This window comes from Lepidochelys olivacea, assembly GCF_965140295.1.
Source record: "Lepidochelys olivacea isolate rLepOli2 genome assembly, chromosome: 10".
Classification (NCBI taxonomy): domain Eukaryota; kingdom Metazoa; phylum Chordata; order Testudines; family Cheloniidae; genus Lepidochelys; species Lepidochelys olivacea.
The window spans coordinates 39,910,005-39,924,027 of NC_140420.1; the positions used below are offsets into that span (position 1 = coordinate 39,910,005).

At 51.1% G+C, this 14,023-nt stretch overlaps 1 protein-coding gene across 1 annotated transcript in view; it reads right to left on the reverse strand.

The window, feature by feature from the left end:
• Positions 1-14,023, reverse strand: part of LOC311526886 (coiled-coil domain-containing protein 33-like) — a gene marked incomplete at its 5' end in the record, with an annotated part of 412,533 nt that overhangs the window by 324,633 nt on the left and 73,877 nt on the right. The window contains one exon of the mRNA XM_084640352.1: positions 12,660-12,823. Within this exon, the coding sequence (XP_084496478.1) occupies positions 12,660-12,823 (164 nt within the window). The remainder of the gene's footprint in view (positions 1-12,659; positions 12,824-14,023) is intronic.

Genomic DNA, 14,023 nt, shown 5'->3' on the forward strand with positions numbered 1-14,023 from the left:
ATGACCACAGTGGGGCTGCAGCTCAAGCTCCACTGCTTTGGGCGGAGGGAGAGGGGGCTACAGCTGGAGCCCTGCTTCCCTGGCTTGGGGGGGAAAGGGAGCCACAGCCCGAGCCCTGCTGCCCCGGGTGGGGTGGAGCTTGGGTTTCAGCTTCAGCCCTGGGTCCCAGCAAGTCTAATGCTGGCCCTGGCAATCCCACTAAAATGGGGTCCTGACCCACTTTGGGGTCCCGAACCACAGTTTGAGAACCACTGGTCTAGTTCTTAGAACATAGGACAGGAGAGGACCTCCTGGATCATCAAGTCCTTTCTTATGATATATATGTCATCCCAGTAATAAACTTACCTAGATCAATTGTGAAACCAGTTAGGTCAGGGATGGGCAAACTACAGCCTGTGAGCCGTTTTAAGCTGGACTGCAAGCTCCTGCTGTGGAGCGGGGTCTGGGGCTTACCCAGCTCCAGTGCCCCGGTCAGGGGCCGCGCCATTCGTCTTGGCCCTGCTCTGGCACTCCAGCGGGGGGTACAGGATCGGGTGCTCCACCACCCAGCTCGGCCCCACTGCAGGGCCACAGCCGGGGTGCAGGGTCAGGTGCCACACCATGCGGCTTGGCCTCCTGAAAACCGCGGCATGGCCCCGCTCTGGAGCCCCAGCCGGGGCGCAGGGTTGGGGGTTGCACAATGTGGCTTGGCCCTGCTCTGGCACTCCAGCTGGGGTGGGGGCCCCACCACGCGGCTCAGCCACCTCTGGTGCTCCAGCCAGAGCGCTGGGTCAGGGGCCGCACCATGCGGCTTGGCCCTGCTCCGGCGCTCCAGCCGGGGCACGGGGTCTGGGGCCCCACCACGCGGCTCGTCTCCGTTCCGGCGCTCCAGCCAGGGCACAAGGTCGGGGTCCACATGACGTGGCTCGGCCCCACTCCGATCCAGCCAGGGCACGGGAGAGGAGCTGCAACATGTGACTTGGCCCCGCTCCGACACTCCAGCCGAGTCACAGGGTCGGATGCCACACCATGCGGCTCCTGGAAGCCGTGGCATAGCCCTGCTCTGGCGCTCCAGCTGGGGCGCTGGGTCGAGGGCCGCACTACGGGGCTTGACCGCACTCTGGCGCTCCAGCCGGGGTGCAGGATTGGGTGCCACACCACACAGCTTAGACCCGCTCCGGCGTTACAGCTGGGGCGCAGGGTTGGCGGCTGCAACATGCAGCTTGGACCTGCTCCGGGGCGCAGGGTTGGGGGTTGCACCATGCGGCTCCCGGAAGCCCCAGCATGGCCCCGCTCCAGCGCCTACTTGCTCCAATGGGAGCTGCAGGGGCGATGCCTGCGGATAGTGCAGCGTACAGAGCCGCATGGCTGTGCCTCCGTGTAGGAGCCAGAGAAGGGCTATGCCACTGCTTCCGGGAGCTGCTTGAGGTAAGTGCCGCTCAGAGCCTGCACCCCTGAGCCTCTCCCCGCACCCCAACCATGTGCCCCAGCCCTGATCCCCCTCCTGCTGTTCAAACCCCTCAATCCTAGCCCAGAGCACCCTCCTACACCCCAAACCTCTCATCCCCCAACCCCACCCCAGAGCCTGCACCCCCAGCCGGAACCTGCACCCCTTCCCTGCCCCAGCCCTGATCCCCCTCCTGCCCTCCGAACCCTTTGGTCACAGCCCAGAGCACCCTCCTACACCCCAAACTCCTCATCCCCAGCCCCACTCCAGAGCCTGCACCCCCAACCAGAGCCCTCACCCCCTCCTGCACCTCAACTCCAATTTTGTGAGCATTCATGGCCCCCCATACAATTTCTATTCCCAGATGTGGCCCTTAGGCCAAAAAGTTTGCCCACCCGTGAGTTAGGTTGTTTGCTCCCCACTGTTCCTAATGGGAGGCTGTTCTAGAACCTTTCTCCTCTGATAGTTAGAAACCTGCTTCTAATGTCCAGCCTGAATTTATTCATGGCCAGTTTATATTGTGCCAACATTGTCCCTTGGCTTCAATAGCTCTTCTCTCTCCCTGGTGTTTACCTCTTCCCCCCCGACCCCCCCAACCAATGCAATGATATAGCGCAACCAGATCTGCTCACAGCCTTCATTTTGAAGTGGACTAAGAATCAGGACTCTGGGGTTCCATGCCCAGCTCCACAACTGACTTTCTGTGCAACTTTTGGCAAGTCACTTGTGCCTCAGTTTCCCCATCTTTACTAACCCCTGGTAAAATATAATCTCTGAAGGAAGGTGTTAGAGAAGACTGAGGTGGATATTGTTAATAATGATGGGTTCTTCAGATCAACATGGGTAAAACACACCAGTTGGCATCCATTGGCGAGACACAATTACTTCTGCCACTGGAAATCTAGAGGCTGTCGTTTACCATCAGGACAGTCCAAAACTCGCCCTGCCACTTCCTTGCAGGGAACATAAGCACTGGCAGAGATGCACCACAGGATAAAACAGAGAGTGGATTGATCCAGCTGGGGCTGGATTCTCCATCTCCTGGGCCTGACCAAAGTGCACAGACATCCTGCTGTTTCCTAGTTCAGTTCCCTGAACAGTGGGTCTGACACTACCTGTTGGTCCCAGCAGCCTGTTGTTACCTCAGGGCTGATCACTGAGAGCAAAGGGAAGCAGAAAAGCAGCAGTTCCAGCTCAGGGGGTGCAGAAGGAGCAGGAGCTCCCAACCCTCTGCTCTCTGGCCTCCCAGGCAAACAACTTCAATCCATCTAAAATGCTATCATCCACCTTGCCCGCTGCTCTGGCCACATCTAGCCCTTAGCAATACCCCCACTCTTCAGTACTACACTTAACTCTCAGCCCTTCACTGCGGCCAAGCCCCTTGATCTACCACTCTTCATGGAGCTCACCCCCCATCTCCATGTATTCTCCCACGCTGCTCATGCAACCCAAGCCCTCTTCCTACACCACCCCCGGCTATCCCACCCCTCGCACAGCTCTGTCAATTCACCTCCATCCTAACCACTGCTATTCCAGTCCTCCCACTCACCTCCACGGGCTGGGCCAGGGCCCCTTCAGACCTGACATGCAGTACCCCTGCTATGCTAGGTCTGGCTCACTCTCCCCTCTGCAAGGTTTGGTAGCATGGATAAATAAATATAGTTGTCCAATAAAAACTGCCCATTTCGTTTACATTTTTTATGTTCTTTTGTGTTGTTTATGGACCTCCAGAAATCAGTTTCTAAGATGTAAAACTGGGGCAACCGAATAGAGAATCAGGCATCTTCAACTGATTTTATTCGTTTTCAGGTAATGATTCCTCCACCTCTCTTCCTAAAGGAGCTGAAATTAACATGGCTTTTCTTGTTTACAGTCTCATTAGTGCACCAATGTCATTTGTGATGCCCACACCAGTCTGGGAATGGGGTTGCTAAGTAAAGATCTACTGCAATAACAGCACTGTGGAGCACAAAGAATTATTTGCATAGGTCCTACGCAAACAGTGACTGTTTGCCCCTCTTTTTAGTGAAGAAGAGATGGATTATTATTTTTTTCTTTTAAAAGATGGTTAGCATTCAGACTTTACCTATCTAATTATAACAGCACAACTCAACAGTGTCCTTTCAGTTACTAAACAGCAAAGTGTTGCTGCTTAATTGAGTCCCCTGATGCATGTATCCTACATAAGGAACCAAATTCTGTGCGCCAAGGACATTGTTTTACTTCTTTATTCTGACATATTTAATAAACACAAAAAGCACCATCCACTGGACTTTGACATCATTCGAAACATTTTTACAGTAACAAAAATTCATTCAAAGAGCTGTAAAATATAGAGTAGCCACCCTAACCAAACCTCACCTATCGCACCTCACCTGACCCAATTACAAACCCTTGTCCAATCCAGAGATCTCTCAGGCCACCCCCTCTACCATGAGGTTTGTTTGTCAAACAAAATATTCCCTCCAAGCCAGTAAGAAATGAAGGCTAAGGGTATGTCTACACTACGAAATTAGGTCGAATTTATAGAAGTCGTTTTTTTAGAAATCGGTTTTATATATTCGAGTGTGTGTGTCCCCACAGAAAATGCTCTAAGTGCATTAAGTGCATTAACTCGGCGGAGCGCTTCCACAGTACCGAGGCTAGAGTCGACTTCCGGGCGTTGCACTGTGGGTAGCTATCCCACAGTTCCCACAGTCTCCGCTGCCCATTGGAATTCTGGGTTGAGATCCCAATGCCTGATGGGGCTAAAACATTGTCGCGGGTGGTTCTGGGTACATATCATCAGGCCCCCGTTCCCTCCCTCCCTCCGTGAAAGCAAGGGCAGACAATCGTTTTGCGCCTTTTTTCCTGAGTTACCTGTGCAGACGCCATACCACGGCAAGCATGGAGCCCGCTCAGGTAACCGTCACCCTATGTCTCCTGGGTGCTGGCAGACGCGGTACGGCATTGCTACACAGTAGCAGCAACCCCTTGCCTTGTGGCAGCAGACGGTACAGTACGACTGGTAGCCGTCATCGTCATGTCTGAGGTGCTCCTGGTCGCCTCTGTGAGGTCGATCAGGAGCGCCTGGGCAGACATGGGCACAGGGACTAAATTTGGAGTGACTTGAGCAGGTCATTCTCTTTAGTCCTGCAGTCAGTCCTATTGAACCGTCTTATGGTGAGCGGGCAGGCGATACGGACTGCTAGCAGTCGTACTGTACCATCTTCTGCCGAGCAGCCATGAGATGTGGATGGCATGCAGTCCTTCTGCACTGTCTGCTGCCAGCCAAAGATGTAAAAGATAGATGGAGTGGATCAAAACAAGAAATAGACCAGATTTGTTTTGTACTCATTTGCTTCCCCCCCTCCCCTGTCTAGGGGACTCATTCTTCTAGATCACACTGCAGTCACTTACAGAGAAGGTGCAGCGAGGTAAATCTAGCCATGTATCAATCAGAGGCCAGGCTAACCTTCTTGTTCCAATAACGACAATAACTTAGGTGCACCATTTCTTATTGGAACCCTCCGTGAAGTCCTGCCTGAAATACTCCTTGATGTAAAGCCACCCCCTTTGTTGATTTTAGCTCCCTGAAGCCAACCCTGTAAGCGCCCCTCCCAGCGTCAGAGCAATGGCAAACAATCGGGCATCTGAGAGTGCTGTCCAGAGCACTCACAATGGAGCACTCTGATGGGGCTAAAACATTGTCGCGGGTGGTTCTGGGTACGTGTCATCAGGCCCCCGTTCCCTCCCTCCCTCCGTGAAAGCAAGGGCAGACAATCGTTTCGCGCCTTTTTTCATGAGTTACCTGTGCAGACACCATACCACGGCAAGCATGGAGCCAGCTCAGGTAACTGTCACCCTATGTCTCCTGGGTGCTGGCAGACGCGGTACGGCTTTGCTGCACAGTAGCAGCAACCCATTGCCTTCTGGCAGCAGACGGTGCAATACGATTGGTAGTCGTCCTCGTCGTGTCCGAGGTGCTCCTGGCCACGTCGGCTGGGAGCGCCTGGGCAGACATGGGCGCAGGGACTAAATTTGGAGTGACTTGACCAGGTCATTCTCTTTAGTCCTGCAGTCCTATTGAACCGTCTTATGGTGAGCGGGCAGGCGATATGGACTGCTAGCAGTCGTACTGTACCATCTTCTGCCAGGCAGGCAAGAGATGAAGATGGCTAGCAGTCGTACTGTACCATCTTCTGCCAAGCAGCCATGAGATGTGGATGGCATGCAGTCCTTCTGCACCGTCTGCTGCCAGCCAAAGATGTAAAAGATAGATGGAGTGGGTCAGAACAAGAAATAGACCAGATTTGTTTTGTACTCATTTTCCTCCTCCCCTGTCTAGATCACACTGCAGTCACTCACAGAGAAGGTGCAGCGAGGTAAATCTAGCCATGTATCAATCAGAGGCCAGGCTAACCTCCTTGTTCCAATAACAACGATAACTTAGGTGCACCATTTCTTATTGGAACCCTCCGTGCAGTCCTGCCTGAAATACTCCTTGATGTACAAGCACACCCTTTGTTGATTTTAGCTCCCTGAAGCCAACCCTGTAAGCCGTGTCGTCAGTCGCCCCTCCCTCCGTCAGAGCAACGGCAGACAATCGTTCCGCGCCTTTTTTCTGTGCGGACGCCATACCAAGGCAAGCATGGAGGCCGCTGAGCTCATTTTGGCAATTAGGAGCACATTAACCACCACACGCATTATCCAGCAGTATATGCAGCACCAGAACATGGCAACGCGATACCGGGAGAGGAGGCGACGTCAGCGAAGTCCCGTGAGTGATCAGGACATGGACACAGATTTCTCTGAAAGCATGGGCCCTGACAATGCATGCATCATGGTGCTAATGGGGCAGGTTCATGCTGTGGAACGCTGATTCTGGGCTCGGGAAACAAGCACAGACTGGTGGGACCGCATAGTGTTGCAGGTCTGGGACGATTCCCAGTGGCTGCGAAACTTTCGCATGCGTAAGGGCACTTTCATGGAACTTTGTGACTTGCTTTCCCCTGCCCTGAAGCGCATGAATACCAGGATGAGAGCAGCCCTCACAGTTGAGAAGCGAGTGGCGATAGCCCTGTGGAAGCTTGCAACGCCAGACAGCTACCGGTCAGTTGGGAATCAATTTGGAGTGGGCAAATCTACTGTGGGGGCTGCTGTTATGCAAGTAGCTCACGCAATCAAAGATCTGCTGATATCAAGGGTAGTGACCCGGGGAAATGTGCAGGTCATAGTGGATGGCTTTGCTGCAATGGGATTCCCTAACTGTGGTGGGGCTATAGACGGAACCCATATCCCTATCTTGGCACCGGAGCACCAAGCCGCCGAGTACATAAACCGCAAGGGGTACTTTTCGATAGTGCTGCAAGCTCTGGTGGATCACAAGGGACGTTTCACCAACATCAACGTGGGATGGCCGGGAAAGGTGCATGATGCTCGCATCTTCAGGAACTCTGGTCTGTTTCAAAAGCTGCAGGAAGGGACTTTATTCCCAGACCAGAAAATAACTGTTGGGGATGTTGAAATGCCTATATGTATCCTTGGGGACCCAGCCTACCCCTTAATGTCATGGCTCATGAAGCCGTACACAGGCAGCCTGGACAGTAGTCAGGAGCTGTTCAACTACAGACTGAGCAAGTGCAGAATGGTGGTAGAATGTGCATTTGGACGTTTAAAGGCGCGCTGGCGCAGTTTACTGACTCGCTTAGACCTCAGCGAAACCAATATTCCCACTGTTATTACTGCTTGCTGTGTACTCCACAATATCTGTGAGAGTAAGGGGGAGACGTTTATGGCGGGGTGGGAGGCTGAGGCAAATCGCCTAGCTGCTGGTTACGCGCAGCCAGACACCAGGGCGGTTAGAAGAGCACAGGAGGGCGCGGTACGCATCAGAGAAGCTTTGAAAACCAGTTTCATGACTGGCCAGGCTACGGTGTGAAAGTTCTGTTTGTTTCTCCTTGATGAAACCCCCCGCCCCTTGGTTCACTCTACTTCCCTGTAAGCTAACCACCCTCCCCTCGTCCCTTTAATCACTGCTTGCAGAGGCAATAAAGTCATTGCTGCTTCACAGTCATGCATTCGTTATTCATTCATCACACAAATAGGGAGATGACTACCAAGGTATCCCAGGAGGGGTGGTGGAGGAGGGAAGGAAAATGCCACACAGCACTTTAAGCACAGCACTTTAAAAGTTTACAACTTTAAAATTTATTGAATGACAGCCTTCTTTTTTTTGGGCAATCCTCTGTGGTGGAGTGGCTGGTTGGCCGGAGGCCCCCCCACCGCGTTCTTGGGCGTCTGGGTGTGGAGGCTATGGAACTTGGGGAGGAGGGCGGTTGGTTACAGAGGGGCAGCAGTGGCAGTCTGTGCTCCAGCTGCCTTTGCTGCAGCTCAACCATACACTGGAGCATTCTGGTTTGGTCCTGCAGCAGCCTCAGCATTGAATCCTGCCTCCTCTCATCACGCTGCCGCCACATTTGAGCTTCAGCCCTGTCTTCAGCCCGCCACTTACTCTCTTCAGCCCGCCACTTACTCTCTTCAGCCCGCCACCTCTCCTCCCGGTCATTTTGTGCTTTCCTGCACTCTGACATTATTTGCCTCCACGCATTCGTCTGTGCTCTGTCAGTGTGGGAGGACAGCATGAGCTCGGAGAACATTTCATCGCGAGTGCGTTTTTTTTTCTTTCTAAGCTTCACTAGCCTCTGGGAAGGAGAAGATCCTGTGATCATTGAAACACATGCAGCTGGTGGAGAAAAAAAAAGGGACAGCGGTATTTAAAAAGACACATTTTATAAAACAGTCGCTACACTCTTTCAGGGTAAACCTTGCTGTTAACATTACATACATAGCACATGTGCTTTCGTTACAAGGTCGCATTTTGCCTCCTCCCACCGCGTGACTACCCCCTCAACCTTCCCCCCTCCCTGTGGCTAACAGCGGGGAACATTTCTGTTTAGCCACAGGCAAACAGCCCAGCAGGAACGGGCACCTCTGAGTGTCCCTGAAGAAAAGCACTCTATTTCAACCAGGTGACCATGAATTATATCTCACTCTCCTGAGGATAACACAGAGAGATAAAGAACGGATTTTGGTTGAATGCCAGCAAACATACACTGCAATGCTTTGTTCTACAGTGATTCCCGAGTACGTGTTACTGGCCTGGAGTGGTAAAGTGTCCTACCATGAAGGACGAAATAAGGCTGCCCTCCCCAGAAACCTTTTGCAAAGGCTTTAGGACTACATCTAGGAGAACCGCAAATGCCAGGGCAAAGTAATCTTTTCACATGCTTGCTTTTAAACCATGTATAGCATTTTAAAAGGTACACTCACCAGAGGTCCCTTCTCCGCCTGCTGGGTCCAGGAGGCAGCTTTGGGTGGGTTCGGGGGGTACTGGCTCCAGGTCTAGGGTGAGAAACAGTTCCTGGCTGTCGGGAAAACCGGTTTCTCCGCTTGCTTGCTGTGAGCTATCTACAACCTCCTCCTCATCATCATCTTCTTCGTCCCCAAAACCTGCTTCCGTATTGCCTCCATCTCCATTGAAGGAGTCAAACAACACGGCTGGGGTAGTGGTGGCTGAACCCCCTAAAATGGCATGCAGCTCATCATAGAAGCGGCATGTTTGGGGCTCTGACCCAGAGCGGCTGTTCGCCTCTCTGGTTTTCTGGTAGGCTTGCCTCAGCTCCTTCAGTTTCACGCGGCACTGCTTCGGGTCCCTGTTATGGCCTCTGTCCTTCATGCCCTGGGAGATTTTCACAAAGGTTTTGGCATTTCGAAAACTGGAACGGAGTTCTGATAGCATGGATTCCTCTCCCCAAACAGCGATCAGATCCCGTACCTCCCGTTCAGTCCATGCTGGAGCTCTTTTGCGATTCTGGGACTCCATCATGGTCACCTGTGCTGATGAGCTCTGCATGGTCACCTGCAGCTTGCCACGCTGGCCAAACAGGAAATGAGATTCAAAAGTTTGCGGTTCTTTTCCTGTCTACCTGGCCAGTGCATCTGAGTTGAGAGTGCTGTCCAGAGCGGTCAGAATGGAGCACTCTGGGATAGCTCCCGGAGGCCAATACCATCGAATTGTGTCCACAGTACCCCAAATTCGAGCCGGGAACGTCGATTTAAGCGCTAATCCACTTGTCAGGGGTGGAGTAAGGAAATCGATTTTAAGAACCCTTTAAGTCGAAATAAAGGGCTTCACTGTGTGGACGGGTGCAGGTTTAAATCGATTTAACGCTGCTAAATTCGACCTAAAGTCCTAGTGTAGACCAGGGCTATGTCTGCACTACAGAGCCAATGCCAGCATAGCCCCTAGTGTAGAGGCACTGTGTGCCAACAGAGGGAGTTTTGTTGCCAGCATTGGAATACCATACTTCCCTGAACTACGTTAGCTGCATGGACAAAAGCCCTCTTCTGTCAGCAGAACACCAGAATCACTCGCTGGGATGATTTAGTTGGGGTTGGTCCTGCTTTGAGCAGGGGGTTGGACTAGATGACCTCCTGAGGTCTCTTCCAACCCTAATCGTCTATGATTCTAACTCCACCTGTACTGGGGGGATTTGTCAGCATAGTTATGCAGCTGGAGTGTGTGTGTTTTTTCACACCCTGACTGACCTAGCTATGCCGGTATACTTTTCCAATGCAGACCAGCCTTAGGTTTTCAGCAGAACAGGCCCATTGCCTTGGATTCACCAAGGGCAAGTCATGCCTGACCAACCCGATTGCCTTCTATGATGAGATAACTGGCTCTGTGGATATGGGGCAAGTGGTGGATGTGATATATCTTGACTTTAGCAAAGCTTTTGATACAGTCTCCCACAGTATTCTTGCCAGCAAGTTAAAGAAGTATAGATTGGATGAATGGACTATAAGGTGGATAGAAAGCTGGCTAGATCGTCGGGCTCAATGGGTAGTGATCAACGGCTCAATGTCTAGTTGGCAGCAGGTATCAAGCAGAGTGCCCCAGGGGTCAGTCCTCGGGCTGGTTTTGTTCAATATCTTTATTAATAATCTGGATAATTGCACCCTCAGCAAGTTCGCAGATGACGCTAAGCTAAGGGGAGAGGTAGATATGATGGAGGGTAGAGGTAGGGTCCAGAGTGACCTAGACAAATTGGAGGATTGCGCCAAAAGACATCTGATGAGGTTCAACCAGGACAAGTGCAGAGTTCTGCATTTAGGAAGGAAGAATCCCATGCACCGCTACAGGCTGGGGACTGACTGGCTAAGCAGCAGAGGATGGAGCTAGGCTTATTTAGTCTGCAAAAGAGAAGAGTGAAGGGGATTTGATAGCAGCCTTCAACTACCTGAAGTGGGGTTCTAAACAGGATGGAGCTAGACTGTTCTCAGGGTGGCAGATGACAGAACAAGAAGCAATGGTCTCAAGTTGCAGTGGGGGATGTCTAGGTTGGATATTAGGAAACACTATTTCACTAGGAGGGTGGTGAAGCACTGGAATAGGTTACCTAGGGAGGTGGTGGAAACTTCATCCTTAGAGGTTTTTAAGGCCTGGCTTGACAAAGCCTTGGCTGGGATAATTTAGTTGGTGTTGGTCCTGCTTTGAGCAGGGGATTGGACTAGATGACCTCCTGAGGTCTCTTCCAATGCTAATATTCTATGATTCGGTGAGATGCCCCAATCACGATAAAGGCATAATCTGTATTTCCTCAACCTCCCACACCATCCCAATCCCCAGTTGCAAAGTCTGGCCAGCTGAGCCAAACTGCATCTGGGACTGCCCCCTGGGTATCATGGCAGCCCTGAACACCTGAGTGTGTATCAGCAAAGCAGCTCCTGAGCCACCCAGGGGACACCAGTCCTACATACATGAATTGCTCTGAAATGAAGAAGGCAACCTTCAAAATGTCCCGGGTACTGATCATTTGCTACTTCCCAGCTGGCAGGGGATTAGTTCATTTGTACTGTTCATTAGTTCATTAGTACTAAACTGGGAGGAGTGGTAGATACGCTGGAGGGGAGGGATAGGATACAGAAGGACCTAGACAAATTGGAGGATTGGGCCAAAAGAAATCTGATGAGGTTCAATAAGGATAAGTGCAGGGTCCTGCACTTAGGATGGAAGAATCCAATGCACCGCTACAGACTAGGGACCGAATGGCTAGGCAGCAGTTCTGCAGAAAAGGACCTAGGGGTGACAGTGGACGAGAAGCTGGATATGAGTCAGCAGTGTGCCCTTGTTGCCAAGAAGGCCAATGGCATTTTGGGATGTATAAGTAGGGGCATAGCGAGCAGATCGAGGGACGTGATCGTTCCCCTCTATTCGACATTGGTGAGGCCTCATCTGGAGTACTGTGTCCAGTTTTGGGCCCCACACTACAAGAAGGATGTGGATAAATTGGAGAGAGTCCAGCGAAGGGCAACAAAAATGATTAGGGGTCTAGAACACATGACTTATGAGGAGAGGCTGAGGGAGCTGGGATTGTTTAGCCTGCAGAAGAGAAGAATGAGGGGGGATTTGATAGCTGCTTTCAACTACCTGAAAGGGGGTTCCAAAGAGGATGGCTCTAGACTGTTCTCAATGGTAGCAGATGACAGAACGAGGAGTAATGGTCTCAAGTTGCAGTGGGGGAGGTTTAGATTGGATATTAGGAAAAACTTTTTCACTAAGAGGGTGGTGAAACACTGGAATGCGTTACCTAGGGAGGTGGTAGAATCTCCTTCCTTAGAGGTTTTTAAGGTCAGGCTTGACAAAGCCCTGGCTGGGATGATTTAACTGGGAATTGGTCCTGCTTCGAGCAGGGGGTTGGACTAGATGACCTTCAGGGGTCCCTTCCAACCCTGATATTCTATGATTCTATGATTTCAACCACTCTGATACATTGCTGCTGTAGATATTCTCCTCCTAGCACTTCCAGAGCATAAATCACTGGGGTGACAGCCACATTTTGAACAAAAGGAAATTAGAAATAGATATTCCACCCTGAGAGCTGCATGCATCATTTTTTCTGACAACTCAGGTAAACCCTCTGTGTACCTTACACTCCTCTCCCACAAGATTCTCAGTGTCCCTGATTTATCATGCTGTGCCTTCAGCTCAGAGATGCATCCTCCTGTGACACCTTGCAAGTGCCAGCCTATTCAGTGAAGATTAAGACCAAACAGATCAGCAGAGACCAGCCTTATGGCCAGCACTGCAGTCTCAACTCCTTGCCTGTTCCATTTGCTTTAAGAGCAGATCTTATAACCAAAGCTGAGAAGCAGCATCTCAAGCCCAGAAGTAAAATTCCCAGGTACTCACACAGTGACATAGGGCCATGGCACATTCCCCTTCCGGGTGGCTGGCAGGTTGGTGGCACTGTGCAGAGTGACAGAGATGGATTCCTTCCCAGAGTGTGCCAGGTGCCAATGATTGGTTTCTGAAGTTCGCATGGGCTCATCCATTCCAGAGGGTGCCTCTAATACCTGCCAGGTGCAAGCAGAAAAAACTTCAGCATTTGTTCTTCCCTGATGCAAATTCACCTTCCACCTCCTGCTGACCCACATCTCCAGCTCTGTTCTAAAGGCTCAGGTGTGTGCCCTCAATAAATGAGCTGAGCTTGCATATTTCACAGACTGCTTGGAGAGATGAGTCTTTCCCATGGATTCCAACTTGTTTAGTGCTCGTGCCAACAAGCTCAGTCCCAGAGCAAGAGTAAATTCAGAGATGTCTCCTCTCCTCTCCCTTTTCACATGTAACTCCCATGGGAGCTAGCAGGAGTCATACATGCAAAGGAAGAGGAGTTCACAACCCAGGAGAAGGAGCTGAGTTGTGGGCCCAGAGCTTCCCCAACAATGCCCTGCCATCATGCCTCAGGCCAGGCCAGGCCAGGCCGGACAGCCCGTCATGGCAGCAGGAATCAAAGTTTGCATGGACCAGTAAGTACTTATGTAAGGGGACGGTTGCCCACTGTCAGGGTTCCTTCCCCACTCTGAACTCTAGGGTACAGATATGGGGACTCACATGAAAGACCCCCTAAGCTTATTCTTACCAGCTTAGGTTAAAAACTTCCCCAAGGTACAAACTTTGCCTTGTCCTTGAACAGTATGTTGCCACCACCAAGCGTTTTAAACAAAGAACAGGGAAAGAGACCACTTGGAGACATCTTCCCCCAAAATATCTCCCCAAGCCCTACACACACCCTTTCCTGGGGAAGCTTGAGAATAATATCCTAACCAATGTGTTACAAAATCATCAAAGACCCAAACCCCTGGATCTTGGAACAATGGAAAAATCAGTCAGGTTCTTAAAAGAAGGATTTTATTTAAGAAAGAAAGACAGAAAGACAGAAAGAAAGAGAAATCGTCTCTGTAAAATCAGTATGGAAAATACTTTACAAGGTATTCAGATTCAAAACACAGAGGGTCCCCCTCTGGGCAAAACCTTAAAGTTACAGAAAACAGGAATAAACCTCCCTCTTAACACAGGGAATATTCACATAAAACAAAAGATAAACTAATCCGCCTTGCCTGGCTTACCTATACTGGTTGCAATATTGGAGACTTGGATTAGGATGGGTTGGATGGATTTCTGTCTGGCCTCTCTCAGTCCCAAGAAAGAACAACCACGTAAACAAAGAGCACAAACAAAAACCTTCCCCCCCACCAAGATTTGAAAGTATCTTG